Below are 20,992 nucleotides of genomic sequence, written 5' to 3'. Positions count from 1 at the left end.
ATTCATCGCTTTCGCTTTGACCGCAGTGTTCATGGTACTTTTGTAAACTAGTTCATCCGCTGTCGAACGTTAGATGCATGTCTCCTTGTGCGAATGGCCAACTCCAGGAAAAATGTGAGCAGAGGTGGAAATGCGGTTGTTCAGAAGTTGTTTGTTGTTTCCATTTCGCTTTCGTGGAACCGTCGCATTTTGCTCGCGGAATGAACAACGTGAGAAACGAAGTTGCCGACGTAATTTTTCTTTATTCCGTGTTAACACCGCGAAGCAACTGTGGCAATGAGCGGCGTACAGACGTGGACAGATGGAGAGAGGACAGCAGGAAGGAGTGGGGGACAGGGGGGTTAATATGCGTCCTGGGCCGACTTCAGGGGGAACTGTGCCGACATTCGTCTGGAACGTCTTTGGAAAACCCAGGGAAAACCTCAGACAGCATAGCCGGTGACAGGATTCTAACCCGGGTCACCTCCCAGTCTCGGCGTGGAAAGCGATCATCCTAACCACTATGCCACGGGAGCTGGTGCCGACGTAATTAGCGGGCGACAACAAACAGATATTGTCTGCGTACTGAAAGACAGGTAAATAACAACACGGAGACGTCTCTGTGAAGGCGACAGGTCGCCGTCTGGGGAGCATTCTTTCAACCTCCCAAATGATTCGTACGTTTTGCATTGCGATGCTCCATCTCTTTGAAATCTACACTGAATGTCCTTCAGGTGTTTCAGAACCTTGTATGTACACAATGCAATGTTCCGCTGGCATTGAGTAATCGTAGGTGCACGGCACCCTGGCACGGGTGGACTTTTATTGGGTAACTCCCCTTCATATAGCCTACATGTCAATAAACAAGTTACAGGCTGCAGTGCAGTAACAGTATCTTCACTATTTTAATTTTTATCCCCAATTAAAAAACACGCACACAAAAAAGTTTTTTTTTGTTTTTTAAGGCTGAAATGTACCGAATATTTTACATCCAACTGAGTAATTCCCCAGTTTTCCTAGTGCCGAGACTGTTAACGCATGTGCCACCAATGCTAATATTGTTTCAGGGCCGCACATTACATGCAAGTAATATTTTTCTGCAAGCTTACCATGTTACCGGGTCTCATTAAACAACATTAGAAGATTCACGACGTTAAAACTCCTATTCCGCGCACAGGGATACAGTATCTCCGGTAAGCTGCAGCTCTCACACCAAAAGACAGCCCTCACGCAGATATCAGGTTGTCATTTTTCATCTGTATCAGAAACTAATGGCGATTTCAGGTGTCATTTCATGGAAACCCGGCACCCGAACATGAGTGCCAGGAATCTAGCGGTTTATTAACCCACGTGAACTTCGACGTGCGGGCCCCCAGCACCCTCGCAGCGAGGATATGTGACGACACCGGATACAGTTGGAAAATCCGCTGCATGGCCGGAAAAGAGCCGGAGGGACCGGGCGAAAAATTTGCTAGCTGGAAAATTCCTGGCGCTTGGAAGGCGTCATGCGAACATGCGAGATGTGGCAAAACTGGCGAGAATGGGCGGGATCTGGCAAAAAATGTTGCCACGGAAAGACCGCCCAAATTCGTCATTAAAGGAACTGTAAGTTGAAATATAACCACCATGTTTCAAGATACCATGATGTAGAAATTGGCTGTGTGATCACACGCACCGTCACAACTTCTCAGTTCTTCATACTTTTCGTACTAATTAATTTTGAACACTTCTTGAAACTGAAAGGTGGCGACCCTCAACGTTCGCCGAGGACTAAGTAGGAGTCTGTCCGGATTGGCGCAGATATGACGTGGTTCTCAAGTACTACGAGGGGTGTTGAAGTAAAACCGGTACTTTGTGTCTCCTGAATGTACAAAAATAATTAGCGCGAGCCAATTTTCACACGCGACAGGACTCCGCGTTCACCACGTGGTGGTTCAAAGTTTGTGCAAAACAGAAGACACGTGCTGGACAAGATGGCCGACAACGAGGTGACCGCGCACATCGAACGGCGGATTGTCATGAAGTTTCTCGCGAAGGAAAGCGTAAAGTCATCTGAAATTCAGAGAAGACTTCAGGCTCAGTATGGCCACAATACACTTAGCCACAGTAAGGCGTTTGAGTGGTGCAAACGGTTCCGAGACGGCCGTACATCAGTGCAAGACGATCCCGGCCGGGACGGCTCACAGCCCAGTGTCAGAGTTCCTGAGAACATCAAACTTGTGGAGCGCCTGATCTTCAAGAACCGACGGATAACATGTCTCGAACTGGCTCGAAAGACGGAACTTTCTGTGCGAACGTGGAACACTCTCATTCATGAACACCTCCAGTTTCGAAAAGCCGGGCCTCATCACCAAAGGAATCCTCCTCCTAAAGGACAATGCATGCCCGCATACCGCGCACCTCATGACAGGCACCTTACAGGAACTCGGCTAGGAGATGCTGCCACATCCCCCTTACAGTCCAGACCTCACTCCCAGCGATTTCCATCTCTTCGGGCCACTGAAGGCGTTCCTTGGGGCCGCCACTTCAGCTGCGACGACGAGGTCAAGAATGCGGTCCGATCATGGCTGCTATGCGCCGGTAAGGATTCCTACGCTGCTGGCATCCAAGCCCTCGTGAAACGCTGGGACAAGTGCATTAGTGCAGCTGGAGATTACTTTGAAAAATAAAACTAATTTCTTGCCTGTAGGTTCATGTTACTTTTGTGAAACATGAAAAGTCCCGGTTTGACTTGAACACCCCTCGTACCTAACGGCCAACCACGGCAAGCCGGTTTTTGTCGCCACCGCCACCATCACCACCTAACGCATTGGAGACAGGTTGCTAATTACCATTAGTTTTGAAGAACAGCAGCAACCCTTGAGAAGTTCGATTTAAACTGTTAACTGCGGTAACCTGCGAGTTCCATGCCTGTGAGAAACGTCCGTGTGATCTGCGCCACCAGTTGTCCTTTCTCTATCTCTTCGCGTCTCTATGTCGTCTGCTCGCTTTATCGCTGCTGTCTATCAAACCTCGCATCCAATACGATTTATACGGATGTCTGGTTTACATTATTTTGTTCCAGGAGACACAAACGACACGACCGCTGCACATTAGACGATGAAACGCGCACAGTACTCGCGACAACCGGCACGACCTCCGCTAGTTGCTTGCGTTTTCAATGGATGGCGCGCGAGTCGCCTCAGGGTTGGCGCGTCTGGGAGTCTGCAAGCTTTGTTTGTCGCAGCCATCTTGCAGGAACCGTGCAGAAAAATGTTCTATCTATAACAGAGCTATTACGTATCTGAAGCGTCCAAGTTACAAGATTTCAGAAAAGCATAATGTTTCTACAGGTTCGCTATTCACTTTACAATTCCTTTAAATGTTTGGCATATTTCCCAGGTTTCATCGAAAAAAATCCCCCAAACTAACTTTTTTTCACATAATCTACATAATCTACATTTAACCTTTCACCGAACGTTGAGCAAAAGAGCACGCGTTTGTGGAGCAGAACGCATATCCCTGTCTCAGAACTTCTACGTTTCAAGTTACTTCTTGCACTATCTGTCACCGTGTCAGTCATTTTCCCACGCGTCCTCTAAAAACCGAACTTCACCACATGACACGCTCAGAACTAGCACTTATTGAGAATGATATCGTTCGCTTTTCTGATTTATTTCGCTGTTTCCTTATTTGAGAGTAGAAATTCACTGTCGCTGAAGGTTCCGCGTAAAATTGGGTTATACTCGCACTGCGTCCCCGGGCAGTGCGGGTATACCGGCATCACACGTCGCGAGTTACGGGTGCGGTTGGCATACCTGCGGGTGCAGAGTGAGTATCAAATCACTTGCCCGCACACGCCTCTAGTCTAGCTATTCACATCAACCAACCAACGTCCAAACCCACCTCGAGAGAAGGCTTTCTGCAATCTCATTTCTTGAGCCCCTACAAGTCTACACATGGTTGCGTAGGATGCAACTTCGTTCCCCATGAAGTACAATAGATCATCAGAGAAATGCTTGTCGCCGATGCAGTTCGTGTGCTTCAGCCCAGAGTGAACGCACTCTTTGTAATTGTTCACGAGTCTTGAACCAAAAACAGCATGATGTAAAATCCGTACTTGCAAAGGTACTCGTTAGGGATGGATTACCTGCAAATAGTGTTTTTTCCAGAATCTGCAGACACTTGTGACATCATTCGACTGCGAAAGACTGCAGAACACGCGAACAGCTTCTTCACTGCGACAGATTTCTGACACCCCAAATCCTGTCGCATGATTTCTGGAGCTGAAGAACAGATATATGTTAACTACGGAATATGATAACTACAGAACGCGCATGTGAGCATTGCGCACGCCTTGGCACGGCTAATGTATCTAGCCATTTATTATCTATCCACTTCCATGCTAAACTTCGCTTGCTTTTAGTGCAACGAACTCCCAACTTGTTATCATGTGTGGTGCGAGTTTCTACTGCGTTCATTGGAACACTAAAGATACCTAGTAGAAAGAATGACTTACCTTGAGAGAAGGCGCAAGTGAGATTTCTGCGTCGCATATTGCCCATAATGCGTTCATACTCGCTTTCCCTGACGCTGCTGTTCGTGATACACCTGGATTGACGCATGGCTGTATTCACGCAGGCGACGTATTCTTGACCATCGCTTACAGGCAAAATGAATAGACATTGTTACATATTGGTACGACATGCGTTTCAAACACAACATTGTTCGGAAAGACAGCGAGAGGAAGAAGATTTTTTTCGTGATAAAACGTAAACAGATGTGAGCCATACAATATGCCCTGTACAGTTAGAGGCTCGAAGGACGCAGCCCAACTGAAACGTTGGAAGCTAAAAGACAACATTCGCAGAACGACCTTACCTACACGTCACTTTCACAGGTGCATTCCCTCCTGAAAAAGTTTGCTCACATACTTTGCGTCTCTGTTCGAAAGTCGCCCACTCACAACCTGTGGATTGAAAGAATTGGACATTCTGTAATAATTAGCCGTTTGCGAATATGCATTCGAAATTTCGAATACGAATACCAATCGAATATTTGCGATATCCTATTGGTATTCAAAAATGTGGTATTCGAAAGTTTTGAATATTCCTACAACATCGGATATTCGAATTTTTTTCGGACATCGTCAGGAGCTCACTACAATGCTGTTGGGAGCTGCAGTGGCTTAGCCACGGGGGTCTAGGGGGGCTCGAGCCCCCCCTACCTACCACGGCCCGACCCACAGAAATCGTGCAAATCCGAGGAGATATATATATATATATATATATATATATATATATATATATATATATGGGGGGGGGGGTGACGGTGTGACGATCGCGAAAGTTCTTACAGTTCATGGCGTCTAAGCAGCACTCTTGAATGGTTTTCAAAGAGCTTTCAAAGAGCTTTTGAGCTTCAAAGAGCTCAAATGAGCTTTTCACAATCCTTCCAATCTCGTGACACCACCTCATTGGACATGACAGCCTATACATGTAATCGTATTGTGCACGTCCAAATCAATTATTTTCGTTCTGTTTTTTTAACCGTATTTTGCGCTGTGCACGAGTATGTGTATGTTGTCGCGCCCAGGATCAGCGGCGGGGGGGGGGGGGGGGAGTAGGGCGAGTTTTCGTATCGAGCCCCCCCTACCTTGGAGGTCTGGCTACGCCACTGGGGAGCTGCGCGCTGAAATTTGTACGCTGCGGTAGCGGCGACGAACATGAATAGTAGAACAGATGCAAAGCGACGCGCGGAGCTTTCGAGGTACGCGCATCTGCGAATGCGTCACTATACGTTCTGTAACCGAAACCGAAACTAGTACACAGTTGTGTGCAGCCGCCACTAAAGTCCGCCCCAGCAAAACGCGAAACCGCGGTACGCTTCATGCATCGTCAGCACAATCGCGGCTAGTGGATCGCCAACGAACTCTGAACATTCGTGTGACGTCAACAGTTCGGTGAATTTCTGGTTAAATATCGAAATCTTGTTGGCGTTGAGCTGCAACACCGCTGTTCACCGTGCCACTTAAAGGGACGGTCTCGTACACCTTGGCCCCTTTATAAAGTGTACCATTCGATTCTCCGTTGCTGAAAATGAAACACTGCAAATTTGCTGGACCAGAACCGTCACGGTTATTAAATAAACGAATTAAGTTGATAAGAACGCCATAGCATATCGGGATCTGAGCTGGCAACAACAATATCCGGTACATCTCGTTGCGGTGGAAAGGGTGGAAAGTAGACGTGATTGGATGCAGAGATCGTCTGCTCGCGCGCGCTTTTACACTTGCGAACTGCGAGAGCAGACTACATAGTTTCTGAACTGACATGGGACCGTGGGAACTCCCACACATTTTCTTTCACTTCGCAGCGAAAAACGCGCTTTCTAAGAAATGGCATACATTGTCAACCCATGTAGTGTCCCCGTTTGGAGAGAAAAGGGATACTTATGGGGACGACTTGACCCAAATAAGATCATTTCGCGCTGATGAGCTTGTCTCCTATCGTTCCGTCTGTCTTCATTCGTCGTGGTTTCACCGTCTTTCGAAAGAAACATGCCGAGTGGTGGAAACTACTGCAGTGTGCCCGGGTGTAGCAACAGATATGTTGCGAATAGCAACATGAGTTTTCATGCTCTGCCGAAAGACGAAACGATGAAGCGCAAATGGGAAGTAGCTATCGGGAGCCAAGCGCCTTCAACCACGGGCCTGGCTCTGACACGCGTATGTTCTGCACATTTCGCGGACGATGCGTATGTCTTCAGGCCGGACGTTCTTCAAGAGCGATGTGGGACGACGCCGAAGAGGAAGCGGCTCAAGGTAGGAGCCGTCCCCTCGGTTTTTGAAGCCACTACTACGGATGACAACGACGTTGGCCAAGTTGCACAGAGTTGTGACGTAAGTGCATTTGATTGATATAGATATATATGGTATGATAAAGAGCTATTGATAAAGCAGATTTACCGCGAAAAATCGATTACGCGCGTAAAGCGTGAACAGAAAGTGATCTAGCAAGTTCAATTCTTGTTTTGTGTATCGTCTTTCCAGGAGTCACCCCAGCCGGCATTCAGCAGATATCGTGAGTACCGAGCACACGTTTCTTATCGTTGTAAATTTTAGTACGTCGGAAGAGCTCTGCGAACACGGTACGATAAAGGAAGTATAATCAAATCCAAGCTTGGCAGTGTGTATTGTTTTTCAAAGAGAACTGTGACTGGTAAAAAAAAAAGACATAATAATTTACGCAGATGCGACTGCGATGTCATCCACTTCAAAGAAACGTTGATTTGCTTATGTTTCGGAAGTGTCGCGGAAGTGAACCACTTTCCAACGTACAAAAACTCGCTGGCATATACGCACATATGACAAGTACACATCAGTGACCATGTTGCATAACATTCGCATTTCACATCATCGCTACAATGCTAAACGTTATGGGTTGCTACAGTTCATATACATTTTGGATCACCAGACTAGAACTTGTGAATCTAATATTGCATTTTTATTAATGAACATACCTCATTGCATATATATGCCCACATATAGAACGGCCGACGGAGTATTTATGTGCCAAATGGCAAAGCAGCTGGTTCACTTATTTTCACTTATTTGTTTATTGTCTTTTTACCCTTTAGAAGGTGACACTTCAAAGGGATGGAGCTGTGAGAGCAGGGGTGACTTCCTTTCTCTGCCAGGACCAGCATTTCATGATGTAGTGTCATCAACAGGTATGTAGCAACTCAGTTACAGCTTGCTTGAACTGAATAATGGCAGGTGAAGAAAAAAAAACGTAGGTTGTTTACTTTCTTCTGCTATTGGCATGAACATAGAATAATATTCCTGTATAAATATATCATTTCCTTAATACAAATAATTATGGTAGTTACAATAACAAAATAAACTACTTTATTGATACACAGTAAACATTTATAAAGCAGTGCTACAAATGCATATTACTTATCAAATATTGACAATGAGGGACATACTAATGGACATCAGTTAAGAAATGCGATGGAAAACACAGAAATTGACAGAACAGAACATGAATAGATCAGTTGTGTATATTGCTCTAGGTTGCTCATAACTCTAGATTTCCTAATATATGCTATAGATGTACGCTAGCTGGTGGAGAAACTCCATGACAGGAGAATCTGAGCAATGGACAACATGATGCTCATTGCTGAGGCTTGCCTGTCACGTAACTATATATTTCCACCTACTTTACAGTGGACGTGCTTGTGCTAGATGGTTTGCATTTGGAGCCCCAGTCACCATACCGAACTGTCAGCCAGTACGGCTTCATGTACACACTTGTGCCGTATAAACCAAATAAAGGGGCCAGAACTGCGAACAAGGAAACACAAACCGCTGTTCCATCTTGCACACTTGGTATGCAATCTAAGTACTTCAAATACTGTGTACTGTTCATTTGAACTGATTTCTGTTTGCGGATGTTAAAAACAGCACATGGCTTTCAGGAACACAGACCCATATGCATCACTCTAGTGCGTCTGCACAAACAATCGTTTCGGTGCATCCCTCCACTACAGCCGCATACGCATCATCCAGCAGCCATTTCAGTTACATGGATGAGTGTGGTGACAGCGGGATGGGCAGCTACCTCGAGATGCCACCACCACAGACGTCCAACCCAGAGGTTGCAGCTTCAACTGTTAACAACAGCCTGCCATCGATTCGGTCCTCCACGCCAATACCAAGGGAGCTTGACACGACTGCTGAGTCTGAATGGTAAGTAGTTGAATGCAAGCCTTTTTATGGTACAGCATGTACGTCAACTGGAAAAACCAAGAAAACTACACACATTGATTGCGTTATATTCAAATCACTCGTAACAAAACAGAACACACATCATGGCCTGATGAAAGCAATTTGTGCACAACCTTGTAAGTAGTTGAATGCAAGCCTTTTTATGGTACAGCATGTACGTCAACTGGAAAAACCAAGAAAACTACACACATTGATTGCGTTATATTCAAATCACTCGTAACGAAACAGAACACACATCATGGCCTGATGAAAGCAATTTGTGCACAACCTTGTAAGTAGTTGAATGCAAGCCTTTTTATGGTACAGCATGTACGTCAACTGGAAAAACCAAGAAAACTACACACATTGATTGCGTTATATTCAAATCACTCGTAACAAAACAGAACACACATCATGGCCTGATGAAAGCAATTTGTGCACAACCTTGTAAGTAGTTGAATGCAAGCCTTTTTATGGTACAGCATGTACGTCAACTGGAAAAACCAAGAAAACTACACACATTGATTGCGTTATATTCAAATCACTCGTAACGAAACAGAACACACATCATGGCCTGATGAAAGCAATTTGTGCACAACCTTGTAAGTAGTTGAAGGCAAGCCTTTTTATGGTACAGCATGTACGTCAACTGGAAAAACCAAGAAAACTACACACATTGATTGCGTTATATTCAAATCACTCGTAACAAAACAGAACACACATCATGGCCTGATGAAAGCAATTTGTGCACAACCTTGTAAGTAGTTGAATGCAAGCCTTTTTATGGTACAGCATGTACGTCAACTGGAAAAACCAAGAAAACTACACACATTGATTGCGTTATATTCAAATCACTCGTAACAAAACAGAACACACATCATGACCTGATGAAAGCAATTTGTGCACAACCTTGTAAGTAGTTGAATGCAAGCCTTTTTATGGTACAGCATGTACGTCAACTGGAAAAACCAAGAAAACTACACACATTGATTGCGTTATATTCAAATCACTCGTAACAAAACAGAACACACATCATGACCTGATGAAAGCAATTTGTGCACAACCTTGTAAGTAGTTGAATGCAAGCCTTTTTATGGTACAGCATGTACGTCAACTGGAAAAACCAAGAAAACTACACACATTGATTGCGTTATATTCAAATCACTCGTAACAAAACAGAACACACATCATGGCCTGATGAAAGCAATCTGTGCACAACCTTGTAAGTAGTTGAATGCAAGCCTTTTTATGGTACAGCATGTACGTCAACTGGAAAAACCAAGAAAACTACACACATTGATTGCGTTATATTCAAATCACTCGTAACAAAACAGAACACACATCATGACCTGATGAAAGCAATTTGTGCACAACCTTGTTGCTTTGCTCGTGGAATAGAGTTTTCTTGAAATGTTATTGTCCTACTCTGCAGCCCACCTGATCCACATGACACAACTTTTGAGCTGTCCAATGCTTCGGGAAGCACAGACTCTGACGAGTAAGCTTATGTGACTAAAATTTGTGATTTTATACCTATTTTTGAATTGCTTGTGCTCTTTTAGGTTTGAGTACCAGGAGCAACCTAAGTCACAGCATTCTTCCCAAGTTCGTAAGACGTAAGCATGACTAATATGTCTGCGCTTAAATTTTCATGTGTACTGCTTTCTTGTCCTGAACAGCTTATTCTATAACATGCATGAGAAAATTTAGCAAGTGTTTTCAATTATCAATGTTTTCCCAGTATTTGAATAATGTTGTACAATAATTATTTCTGTTGCAACAAAATGCTGTTCCACACTGCATAAAGCCTTAGTTTTGTAAACCATTACTGACACTGTACATCCTTTGCACATCGTGTTTAATCACTTCATGCTGAAAGTGCACTAGGTCTGCTGTGCATTTCATTTTGTGTTATGTGCATTGCATGTTATCTCATCAATGGCAATTAATATGGTGTACTGTGTTCTAAGTAAATATTTTTTTAAATATCATGATTGTACTTTCTAGGTCTGCTACAGAACGGATGTTCATTGTAGCAGAGTCTTGCTTACGACAGCTGCTGTCATTCTGTCCGCAATGCCAGAGAAGTGATGTCATCACAGCAAACCTCACCCTCAAGGGCACATGCGTCAGAGCAACAATGACCTGCAGCTGCCAAAAAGAAAGACTGTGGCAGAGCCAGCCATGGGTGGGAAACAGGCCACTTGGAAATGTCTTGTTGTGCTGCGGAATCCTCTTTTCTGGGACAAACATTGCCAAAGCCCTCCGTATGCTTCAGGTACTGGGAGTCCCAGCACTTTCAAGGTCCCAGTACTACAAGGCACAGCAGTGCTACTTGTTTCCTGCAGTGAATGACGTGAGTACTTCTCATTTTTAGGATACGCTGACAGGGTGACTGACAAATGACATCAAGTAGCATTCATATAATACAAATATTGCCACACGTATGAAACCCTCATGCTTTATCGTAAGGAGTATGTACAACGAGCCCTCATTAAACGCTATATTTGTCAACCCTGGTCAAAATGTTGAACAACTGACGAGTACGATGAACTATGCAGAACAAAAGCCTGGTTATGAGGATTTATGTTGTGCATAAATCAATAAGCTGTTCAACACTGTCATTGCAGGTGTACGAGATGAAGCAGAAAGAGTTATTGGAAAAGCTGCGCCCAACCCCAATGACACTTGCCGGTGATGGGAGATGTGACTCTCCAGGTCACACAGCTCTCTACGGCACATACACACTGCTAGAAACCAGTGCCAATCGCATTGTGCACTTTGAGTTAGTCAAGGTAAAAACTGGTTACACCTTTGGGCATTTATGTGAAACGTATTGAGTGCACTAGCTTTAAGGGCTCTTTTATTGCAAATTTTTGGCAAAGTTTTATCTCAAATGTTATTCAATTTATATAGAGCACTTGGTGATAGATTGTTTCCCTTTCACTACTTTTAACTATACTAGGTAACAGAGGTGGCAAGCAGCAATGCAATGGAAAAGCATGGGCTACAGAGGTGTCTGGCATTCCTCGAGGCGCATGATATGGTGGTCGAGACACTCGTCACAGATCGCCATACGGGAATCAAAGCCATGATGCGAGATCTGTGCCCCCACATAAAGCATCGATTTGATGTCTGGCATGTTGTCAAAGGTGAAATCAGAGGGAACATAAAGCTTGCAGTTTGTTGTTACATTTTTGTTTATATCAGGCATCAAGAAGAAACTTCTTGCTCTCCGTCGCACAGCAAAGCACCAAGTGGTGCAGCTGTGGATCGAAAGTATTGTCCGACATGCCTACTGGTGCCCCAAAACGAGCGCTGATGATGGGGATCTCTGCCTGGCAAAATGGGTGTCAGTAATGAACCACATTGTTGACATCAATGTACATGAAGACCCTCTTTACCCTGCCTGCTACCACGGTCCACTGTCCTCACCAAGGGAGTGGCTGAAGGAAGGTAAGGAACTGAAAATGTACCAAGAATGGTGTGAGCCTTCATGACAGATAATTCCAGACAGTGAGACCTACATGCGGTTACATGACATCTTGATGGCTCCTACACTGCTCAAGGATGTTCCTAAGCTGTCATCGACAGACCAGACATTCGGCTTGGAAGCGTTTCACAGCGTTCTTCTTCATTTTGTGCCAAAACTAAACAGCTTCTCAGATGCTGGAATGCGTGCAAGGTGATATACTTGAACACTTAGATGATACAGAGAAAGAAGCCCACAAGGTTAAATGACAAGCTATATGCATTCCTTTTTTATCAGAACTCAACTAGCTGTCTTGCATTACAACGAAAATGCGGACCGCTTGCAGTTGACAGAGAATGGCACAAAGAAGTACCGACTGAAACCTTCCAAGATAAAGAAGACTTGGCTTGCTGTCCCACTGAAGGAAAATGCCACACACAGTAAGATATAGAAGCTCAAAGCATGTACTTATTGCAAAGAACACTGATGCATAGGAAGCATAACCACAAACCCTCTTGTGTTGCACAGACTACACATCGACACTGACTAACTCGGTTATGAGCCGCATACAGAGCTATCCGACGTTTGAACTGGCCAAAAGGTCAGTGCTCTCAGAGGCTCAGCCAGCACGTTCAACAACGTACGGTGACAGGCCCTCTCTTGCTGATGCCATTAAGCAACACCGAGCCAGGTATTTATGATGCAAATGATACTCATATGTGAACTCAGAATTTGTGTAATTAGCTAAGTTTATAGCATAATGAAGTAAACCTGACGCAAAAGACAAAAGTACAGAGGAACAGACAGGACGAGCGTCCCTTCGAACTTCATTGACAGAAAATGTAGGCCAAAAAGACAGTAAATCACGAACAGCACCACAGATCTCACAGGTCCAAAGGCACGAGTAACAAAAAAAAAATCTTATACATGAAAAAGATGTAAAAAGATATGAAGGTTCACCCATGCCGACTTTGTATGAATTGTATTTCACACGCACTAGCCCAATCATTTTTCTTCCTATAGGCCACCTAGTTTATTTGGGGCTGAAAAGACTCTGGGGACAAAATATCTGTTAACAACCTTTTTAATATTGTGCGTTACACAGTGAACATATGGCAGCACAGCTGGTCTCCCCAAGGGTCTACCTTCGTTTCTTTTTTCATTTGCAAGGATATATGGCAAGAGCCCCTCTACAATTCCCACAATAAGGTGGTCAGGGTATCCAGCATCAACTAACCGTCTATGTTGTTCGATGAATGAGGAGCAAACCCAATGCTGACATGACGCATCCAGGGCAATCCTCGATTACGTTATCTGAGTGGGAAATACAATTTCTTCAAGGTTGCACGGGTGAACCTTCATAGCTTTTCACATTTTGTTTCTTGTATAAGATTTACGGAAATTAGTTTTGATTACTCCTGCCCTTGAGCCTGTGAGATCTGTGACGCTGTTTATGTTTTCCTTTCTTTTTGGCCTACTTTTTGTGTCAGTAAAGTCGCCCTGTCTGTTCCCCCGTCCCTTTGTCTTTTGCATCGTGTTCACTTCATAATGCATTCGCACCAACTAGCCCAACTGCTCGATGTGTTGTAAGTTTACAGCATTGTCTGCCAAGATATGACAACAAAATTACTTTTTTTTGTAAATTTATAGGTTCAACATTTGATGTGCAAAGGACAAAGGAAGGCAACCCTGAAGTCTGCCCCAGTCTTCATGAAAAGTTTGCCACCACATGTGAAAGAAGACTGGTAGAAGAAACAACTAAAAACGGCCCTTCTCAGTGGCCCTTCTCAGGGCCACCCAAATTTCTACAACAGAGGCCAGCAATGCGTCATGAAACCCTTTCATACAGATTTAGATTTGCAGATCTCATTTTCATTACTGTGCATGGATTAATGGGATCTTCACTGTCCTTATAAAGTGGCAGCAGAGATCTCACTGTCCTAAAATGTGCCCTCTGGAGGCCGATTAGCAGATGGTGTGTCCAATGCCAGCACAGGCAGTGTGAATAGTTCTGATCATCTGAAGTAATTTTAGTCTCAGTAATGTGTTACTCCAGGCTAGGTGGTGCAAGCTACCGCCCATCCCAAAGGGAAATCCCACCATATCCATCCATTGTCAGGCCACTCCGAAACCTACATAGCTCTATTTTGGCCCCAGCACCAGTGCGTCTATATGTGGTACACAGCCATGCAGGTATTTTATCACTTCCACTTCCCGTCACAGTTGTCCCGTGAAGCGAAGCCACAAATTTCTTATACTTTGACAGCTCCCCCTCTCTCTCTCCTGTATTTTTCACTCAGGAATATGTGTGACTGCATTTAATAGAAGACTGGTATTTCATTACGTATAATTTACATCAACTACTCAAACCACAGCAAGCTGCACCTCTCTGGATGCTTGTAAGTAATATAACCTGCAATTTATGAACGAAATGGTTTGAGCTTTACTGCAATCAAATGTGTCTCACGCATACATATTGCATTGCAGCTGTCTACGTGCCAAGTACATATGTGGAACCTTGACTGTAGTTTCATCTTGCCTCACATATGCTTACTTTGCAGCAACATCTGGCAAACAATTTGCATTTTCTTCTTCTCATTCCAGCAAAGAACTTGCCGTAAATCAGAGATCTACCATGGCCAGCAACAGGATACCGACAGCAATCTTAGGTATACCACTCAGCATCATGATGAGTGGTAAACCTTTGCGACATTGCAAAATGCTACAGCAGCACAATCTACTTGCATGCCCACCCCATTCTAGGAGGAGCAATCCTTTGTGCCATCCTTTGTGCAGTCCTTGACTGCAAAAGCTTCCAAATACTGTAAGGTCTGGAAACTTCATACCTGATTCCTGCAGCAGGTTCATTGAGTTGCATATGACAGTGCCATGCCAATGCATGCCAGTTGTATTTGTTGCATAGCTAACCTGCAAAAACAGTGCATGTGTAGTAGATAAAATGCTAAGAGCTTTAAAGGAGCATGGAAGGCACTTCAAAATTTTACTGTGTCACATGAGCTACCACTCTGAAACTGTCACACAAAATATTTCCTTTGGGAAGTGCTAATTTATTGGAAGAATTGCTATGCAAGCGAGTGTGCAGTGGTGGAGACGTCACCCAGTGGATCCTAATGACTCCTCGCAGAGCACATGTCATTGGTCATAGAGGGTCATCTGCTAAAGCTAGTAACCAACCAAGACACGGGATGGGTGGCACAAAATCGGATTGCAAAAAGGAAGATGAGGGAAGAAGGCACTCGCCTAAGTATTGGCACATAGCATTGCGGATTGGCAGCCGAGGGTAGCAGGTTTTCTGACCCACGAGATTAATAGCTCTCTTGCACTCCAAGATTATGTGCTGCTCTCTTAGTTTTGTGCAAATGTCTATCCCAGGACTCATAAACCTGTTTTCTCTAACCCTGACATGTTCGTTCTCGAGTCCTTGCATGCTCCTTTCAAAAGAAATATGTACCAATACAGCTGCACAGTGTCCAACAAGGATGAAAACACAGTTGGATGATGAGGCATCTGTGTGCTGACCCAGCAGCTCCTGTCCTGCATTGAGAAAAGTTGAAGAAACGTAATGCCTTTGTCAGGCCTTTCAGGAATGCACGTAAATTAATGAATAATATTTAATATAATTAATAAATATCATCATCATGAATGACGATAAGGGCTTATTCTATGCAGAGGCATGGTCTCTGATGCAGACATGTGGGGTGGCCCTGAGAAGGGCCTTTTTGCCAAAGGCCAAGGATATTTGCAGACTTTGACGTAGATCAGCTTGTCCTTATGTTTGTCATTTGCTCCAGGTTCAATGACAAGGACACTGGGTGGCAGCTACGTTCAGAAGACCATTCAAGTCGTGATGCTTATGACGAAGTGCACAAGCCCTGTAATTTTGTGTAATGTACCATGAAGCACACGTTTTTATATGCAAATAAAAAGCTGTGAAACAAAAACAATACATCACCTTTCAGGGGAAGTAGCCTGTGTACGTGACTGATGGGAACAGGCTCCGGATTGTGCGGACAACACATCCTGGTATCTGGCGCCTATTCCTTGGACCAAGATATCCCCAGATCCAGTTTGTAAAACATGCATATGCTGCATATCTGATGCACCTGTCAAAAGAAATACAGTTGCATGTAAATCCCGCATTTGTTAACGTGACATTCTATAAACCAGGGATGTGCAGTAATTAACTACTTGTAATTAAACTACTGTAATTAACTACTTGTAATTAAACTACTGTCAGTATTTAAAAAGTAGTTAGAAACTACTTGAAAAAATGGTAGTTATAACTACTAGTTTACTACAGTAGCCAGGTTACAGTGGGCTACTACTACTTCACATTATTTCACTTCGCCTACCATGTGCTTGTTACCGACAACTATGAGAATTTTGTCGTCTTCTACATCAGACACACAGTGGATCTGACACAACCAGTAAAAGCTTATTCAGCATTGTCATTCAGTGAGAGAACTGCATAATGTGCACTGCAATGTTCAACACCGGTGCACAGAGGCGCATGCTTTGCCTGTCACAAGTGTGCAAAGCCCGTGGGGCAAGAATGGGTTTCGACGGACAGTCACGACAGTATCCAGCATGTTGTAACAGGAGTGTTGGTCAAATGGGTTGCGCTGGACTAGTTAGCTACAGAATGGAGACACTCGTTGTCAAGATTGAGTACAGAAATGCTACGGCACATGAGCAGAAGGTATGTTTCTTGTGTTAATCATGTACATAACAATCGACACACAGATTACATTACAGATTACACACAGAGTACATTCAAAGCACTTACGCCCCCATTGTGGCAGGTTGGTGGCCATGACTATCATTGCATGGCATGTCACTACATCAGTATTGTATGGAAGGAGCTCACTGTCTTCTAACTACCCATGCACTTCCTATTTCTATGCCTCAGGGATTATGAATATAACAATGCGCACAAATACCACAAATGTAGTTACACAATTAACTACACCCTAGTAGTTGCATGTGATGCAGTTAAGCTAATAATTAAACTAAAATTGACACAGTAGAGTTAGTAGTTATAGTTAAACTACTAAAAAAGTAGTTACAGCACATCTCTGTTATAAACAGTAGTGCAAGTTCAGAATCACAACACACCTGTTATCGTTAGGATCCAGCGGCCGTAGCTGACGGCTGTGTCGCCGATACGGAGCGCCGTTGACGATCAACAGTTCCCGACGTGTGCAGAAATCAGGGAACAGCACATGTTGGGTGATGCAACGTACACCGGAGTCAACAGCAACTGCTTCTACCCTGCCTACAGTCATGCAGCATATATACTCGTCAGCCTCCTGCGGCGATCAGTGGCCGCACACACACCTGCAATGTTTATAAGGGTTTAGAATGGTGTCACAATCAGGCGGAATATATATACGGAAAACGCTGCGCATTATCCATAAGTCTTACCCGAAGTCAGTCGGTTCCGAATCATCCACTACTTCCACTGGCTGACCACGCTGTTGTGGTAAAGGGTCAGCAGCGAAAGGATCATCGACGTCCACGTAATTCAATCGGTCGGCGCCGATGAGCTCATCTTCACCGCTTAGTGACAGGGATCCGTCACTATCGCTAAATTCGCTGTCAGACATTACGACATCGCGCGTGACAACTTCCAAGCGCAAAGCGCATACAGCTACCCGACTGTCTTGTGCATTGTGCTTCGGTCGCCCAATGAGCGACCTGCCACCATAAATACCATAACCACGTCACATTTGACGTTGCATGAGAGGGAGTTGAATCCAGCTGCAACTTCCGTCGTCTGCTATCACGGCATATTTCTTCGAATTTCTCGAAAACCACTTCGTTGTTCTGGTTGAAACTTCACGACCGTGTTTCTGTAGCACTCTTGAATATAATTTCAGCTAAGTTTCGGAATCGCTCGATCTGTACGAGACCGTCCCTTTGTTAATGCAGAGCCAAAACGCGCGTTTGGAACGCGTCCTCTTCTTCTTCTTCTTTTTTTTTTTTTTTGCGCTTTCTGCTTGTGCTAGTCAGTGATATGTAATAGAATCAATAAAGCGGCACTCATTTGGAAAACTGAGCTAACTGTTATTACAGATGATAGCAAGACGCATATGGACTCAAATCGAGACGAATGGAGAGATTTCGCTCGCGACTCGTGCGTGTCGCGACAAAGGCTTTGAGGCCTGCGCGCAGACTTTCGCCGAGAAATGAAAGAAGCGGTGAACACGAACGTCGCGGAAACAATCAGGCGTGATGAGCACAGTCATACAACATCGTCCAAGATCGCGGTTTTAACGAATGAGGCTGTTCCAAACTCTACATGACCTTCAGGAACGATGGACTCACGCATGACGCGCGTCACAGCACAGAGAAACCGTGCAGTTCCTCGCCTACACGCCAAATGCGGAAGGCATTGTCAGTGCAAGAGGAGAGACCTTGCTACACTGGTTTTCCGTCTGAGCTGTGCCATCAGTAAACCATCCCACATTCTGAACATGTCGTAGCCCTTTACTTCCATTCTGTCTGTTTCACCAGCACTTACAACGCCAACACAGGTGTTCACTGTCCATGAAAGGTTTTTGAAGTGCAGGTTGTTTTGACGGTTTTCAGCTTGCCTCATGAGAACAGCACATCGTTTAATTGACAAAATAATTTGACTGTATATGTGCAAACAGGCATCTATGCCTCATGTTAAGCCAATAGATTAATACATATTCCTTATTAGCACTTGAGTTCTGAGGTATTTTTGTGAGCACAACTGTGACCATGCTAGTTTTCGGGGCTTAATTGTTACTATTAGAAGCCTTTGCCCTATAACTGGATCTTCAATATTCGATTCGTATTCGAAAATTTCAATATTCGCTCACCTCTAGTAAGAATACATTTGAAATGAGTTTCTTATCCAGATGAGGACATTGCTACTGCAAGTGCTAAGTATCTAACTGCGAGGACGAGGAGTTCAAAATTGCACCGACTGATGAAAAGGCACCAGAGATGCTACCGTTACAACACTGTAAGGGTAACGACCCTGTCAGCAACACAGAAAGTGTCGCTCACGCGCAATACAAGGCGCCACTCACACTTCACGCCATCCTCTCTTACATACTTACCAGCCATATTCACACAGATGACCACAAAGGAGGCATATCCCAAGACAAGTAACGCTGACAGAAACATGGAGTTGAACGGCGGGTTAAAGGGCGGAAATATGTTTATGAGACCCGTAGGGCATTATTTGCGCCGCTGCATCGTTTACTTGGCCAAATTTCTCTTCCCAAAACAGTTTGACAGTTCTCTTCCCAAAACGACACGTAAAAGGGGCGCACAGCTCCATGGCGACAGCGCATCCAGCGGCGGTCTTGGGAGTATCCGACGTGACAGCACGCCGATGTCTTATGCATTCTCAAGTGGAGCAGCACGTTTCCGTCGCGGTGACCGTAATTAGAAGGTCCGATTTTCGAAGTGCGAATAATGTGGAACCTTTCAGGGGCGCGAACCAAAAGAAGGGAGACACACTGCACAGGAGCAACCACCATATTTATGTGTCTAACAGTGCGACAGGAGATAGAGCAACTCGCATCTGTCAAAATCGATCTTGGGTCGGCACAACAATGCGTCTCGCCGAGACGCATTGTTGTGCCGACCCAAGATCGTGTCACTTCCCTACGCCAGGCCGACGAGCTCCAAGTAGAGCGAAACAGCTGTCCTTGGCTGGGAGTGCACGATCAAATTGTAAACATATGCTCAACGTGCAGCTACAGAGCTTCGGCTATTTTTTTTACTTTTTATATGTACTTGCTGGCTTGCACTGCGGCCTCCACAGGTGGCGTCGTCACCGTGGGACATTGACGTCTCGCCGAGACGCATTGTTGTGCCGACCCAAGATCGTGTCACTTCCCTACGACAGGCCGACGAGCTCCAAGTAGAGCGAAACAGCTGTCCTTGGCTGGGAGTGCACGATCAAATTGTAAACATATGCTCAACGTGCAGCTACAGAGCTTCGGCTATTTTTTTTTTACTTTTTATATGTACTTGCTGGCTTGCACTGCGGCCTCCACAGGTGGCGTCGTCACCGTGGGACATTGACGTCTCGCCGGGACGCATTGTTGTGCCGACCCAAGATCGTGTCACTTCCCTACGCCAGGCCGACGAGCTCCAAGTAGAGCGAAACAGCTGTCCATGGCTGGGAGTGCACGATCAAATTGTAAACATATGCTCAACGTGCAGCTACAGAGCTTCGGCTATTTTTTTTTTACTTTTTATATGTACTTGCTGGCTTGCACTGCGGCCTCCACAGGTGGCGTCGTCACCGAGGGACATTGACGTCTCGCCGAGACGCATTGTTGTGCCGACCCAAGATCGTGTCACTTCCCTACGACAGGCCGACGAGCTCCAAGTAGAGCGAAACAGCTGTCCTTGGCTGGGAGTGCACGATCAAATTGTAAACATATGCTCAACGTGCAGCTACAGAGCTTCGGCTATTTTTTTTTTTTTACTTTTTATATGTACTTGCTGGCTTGCACTGCGGCCTCCACAGGTGGCGTCGTCACCGTGGGACATTGACGTCTCGCCGAGACGCATTGTTGTGCCGACCCAAGATCGTGTCACTTCCCTACGCCAGGCCGACGAGCTCCAAGTAGAGCGAAACAGCTGTCCATGGCTGGGAGTGCACGATCAAATTGTAAACATATGCTCAACGTGCAGCTACAGAGCTTCGGCTATTCTTTTTTTACTTTTTATATGTACTTGCTGGCTTGCACTGCGGCCTCCACAGGTGGCGTCGTCACCGT

General features: G+C 44.9%; 1 protein-coding gene and 1 long non-coding RNA gene across 4 annotated transcripts in view; both read right to left on the bottom strand.

Moving 5' to 3' along the window:
- LOC135388513 (uncharacterized) overlaps positions 1-20,992 on the bottom strand; it is a 148,676-nt gene that overhangs the window by 101,363 nt on the left and 26,321 nt on the right. For all 3 annotated transcript variants that reach the window (XM_064618094.1, XM_064618096.1, XM_064618095.1), the window contains exons 3-6: positions 4,840-4,927; positions 4,478-4,620; positions 4,109-4,244; positions 3,865-4,043 (exon numbers count right to left, since the gene is read on the bottom strand). In XM_064618094.1, coding sequence (XP_064474164.1) covers positions 3,865-4,043; positions 4,109-4,244; positions 4,478-4,620; positions 4,840-4,927 — 546 coding nt within the window. The remainder of the gene's footprint in view (positions 1-3,864; positions 4,044-4,108; positions 4,245-4,477; positions 4,621-4,839; positions 4,928-20,992) is intronic.
- LOC135387162 (uncharacterized) lies at positions 10,837-17,516 on the bottom strand. The gene is made up of 6 exons (XR_010420902.1): positions 17,337-17,516; positions 16,174-16,324; positions 15,673-16,093; positions 15,047-15,128; positions 12,256-12,397; positions 10,837-12,192 (listed from the first exon to the last, which is right to left on the bottom strand). It is a non-coding gene; the product is annotated as an uncharacterized LOC135387162 (long non-coding RNA).

This window comes from Ornithodoros turicata, chromosome 3 (assembly GCF_037126465.1).
Source record: "Ornithodoros turicata isolate Travis chromosome 3, ASM3712646v1, whole genome shotgun sequence".
NCBI classification, from domain to species: Eukaryota; Metazoa; Arthropoda; class Arachnida; order Ixodida; family Argasidae; genus Ornithodoros; species Ornithodoros turicata.
The sequence above is the reverse complement of the archived record's forward strand: the minus strand, read 5'-3'. Positions and strand labels throughout refer to the sequence as shown.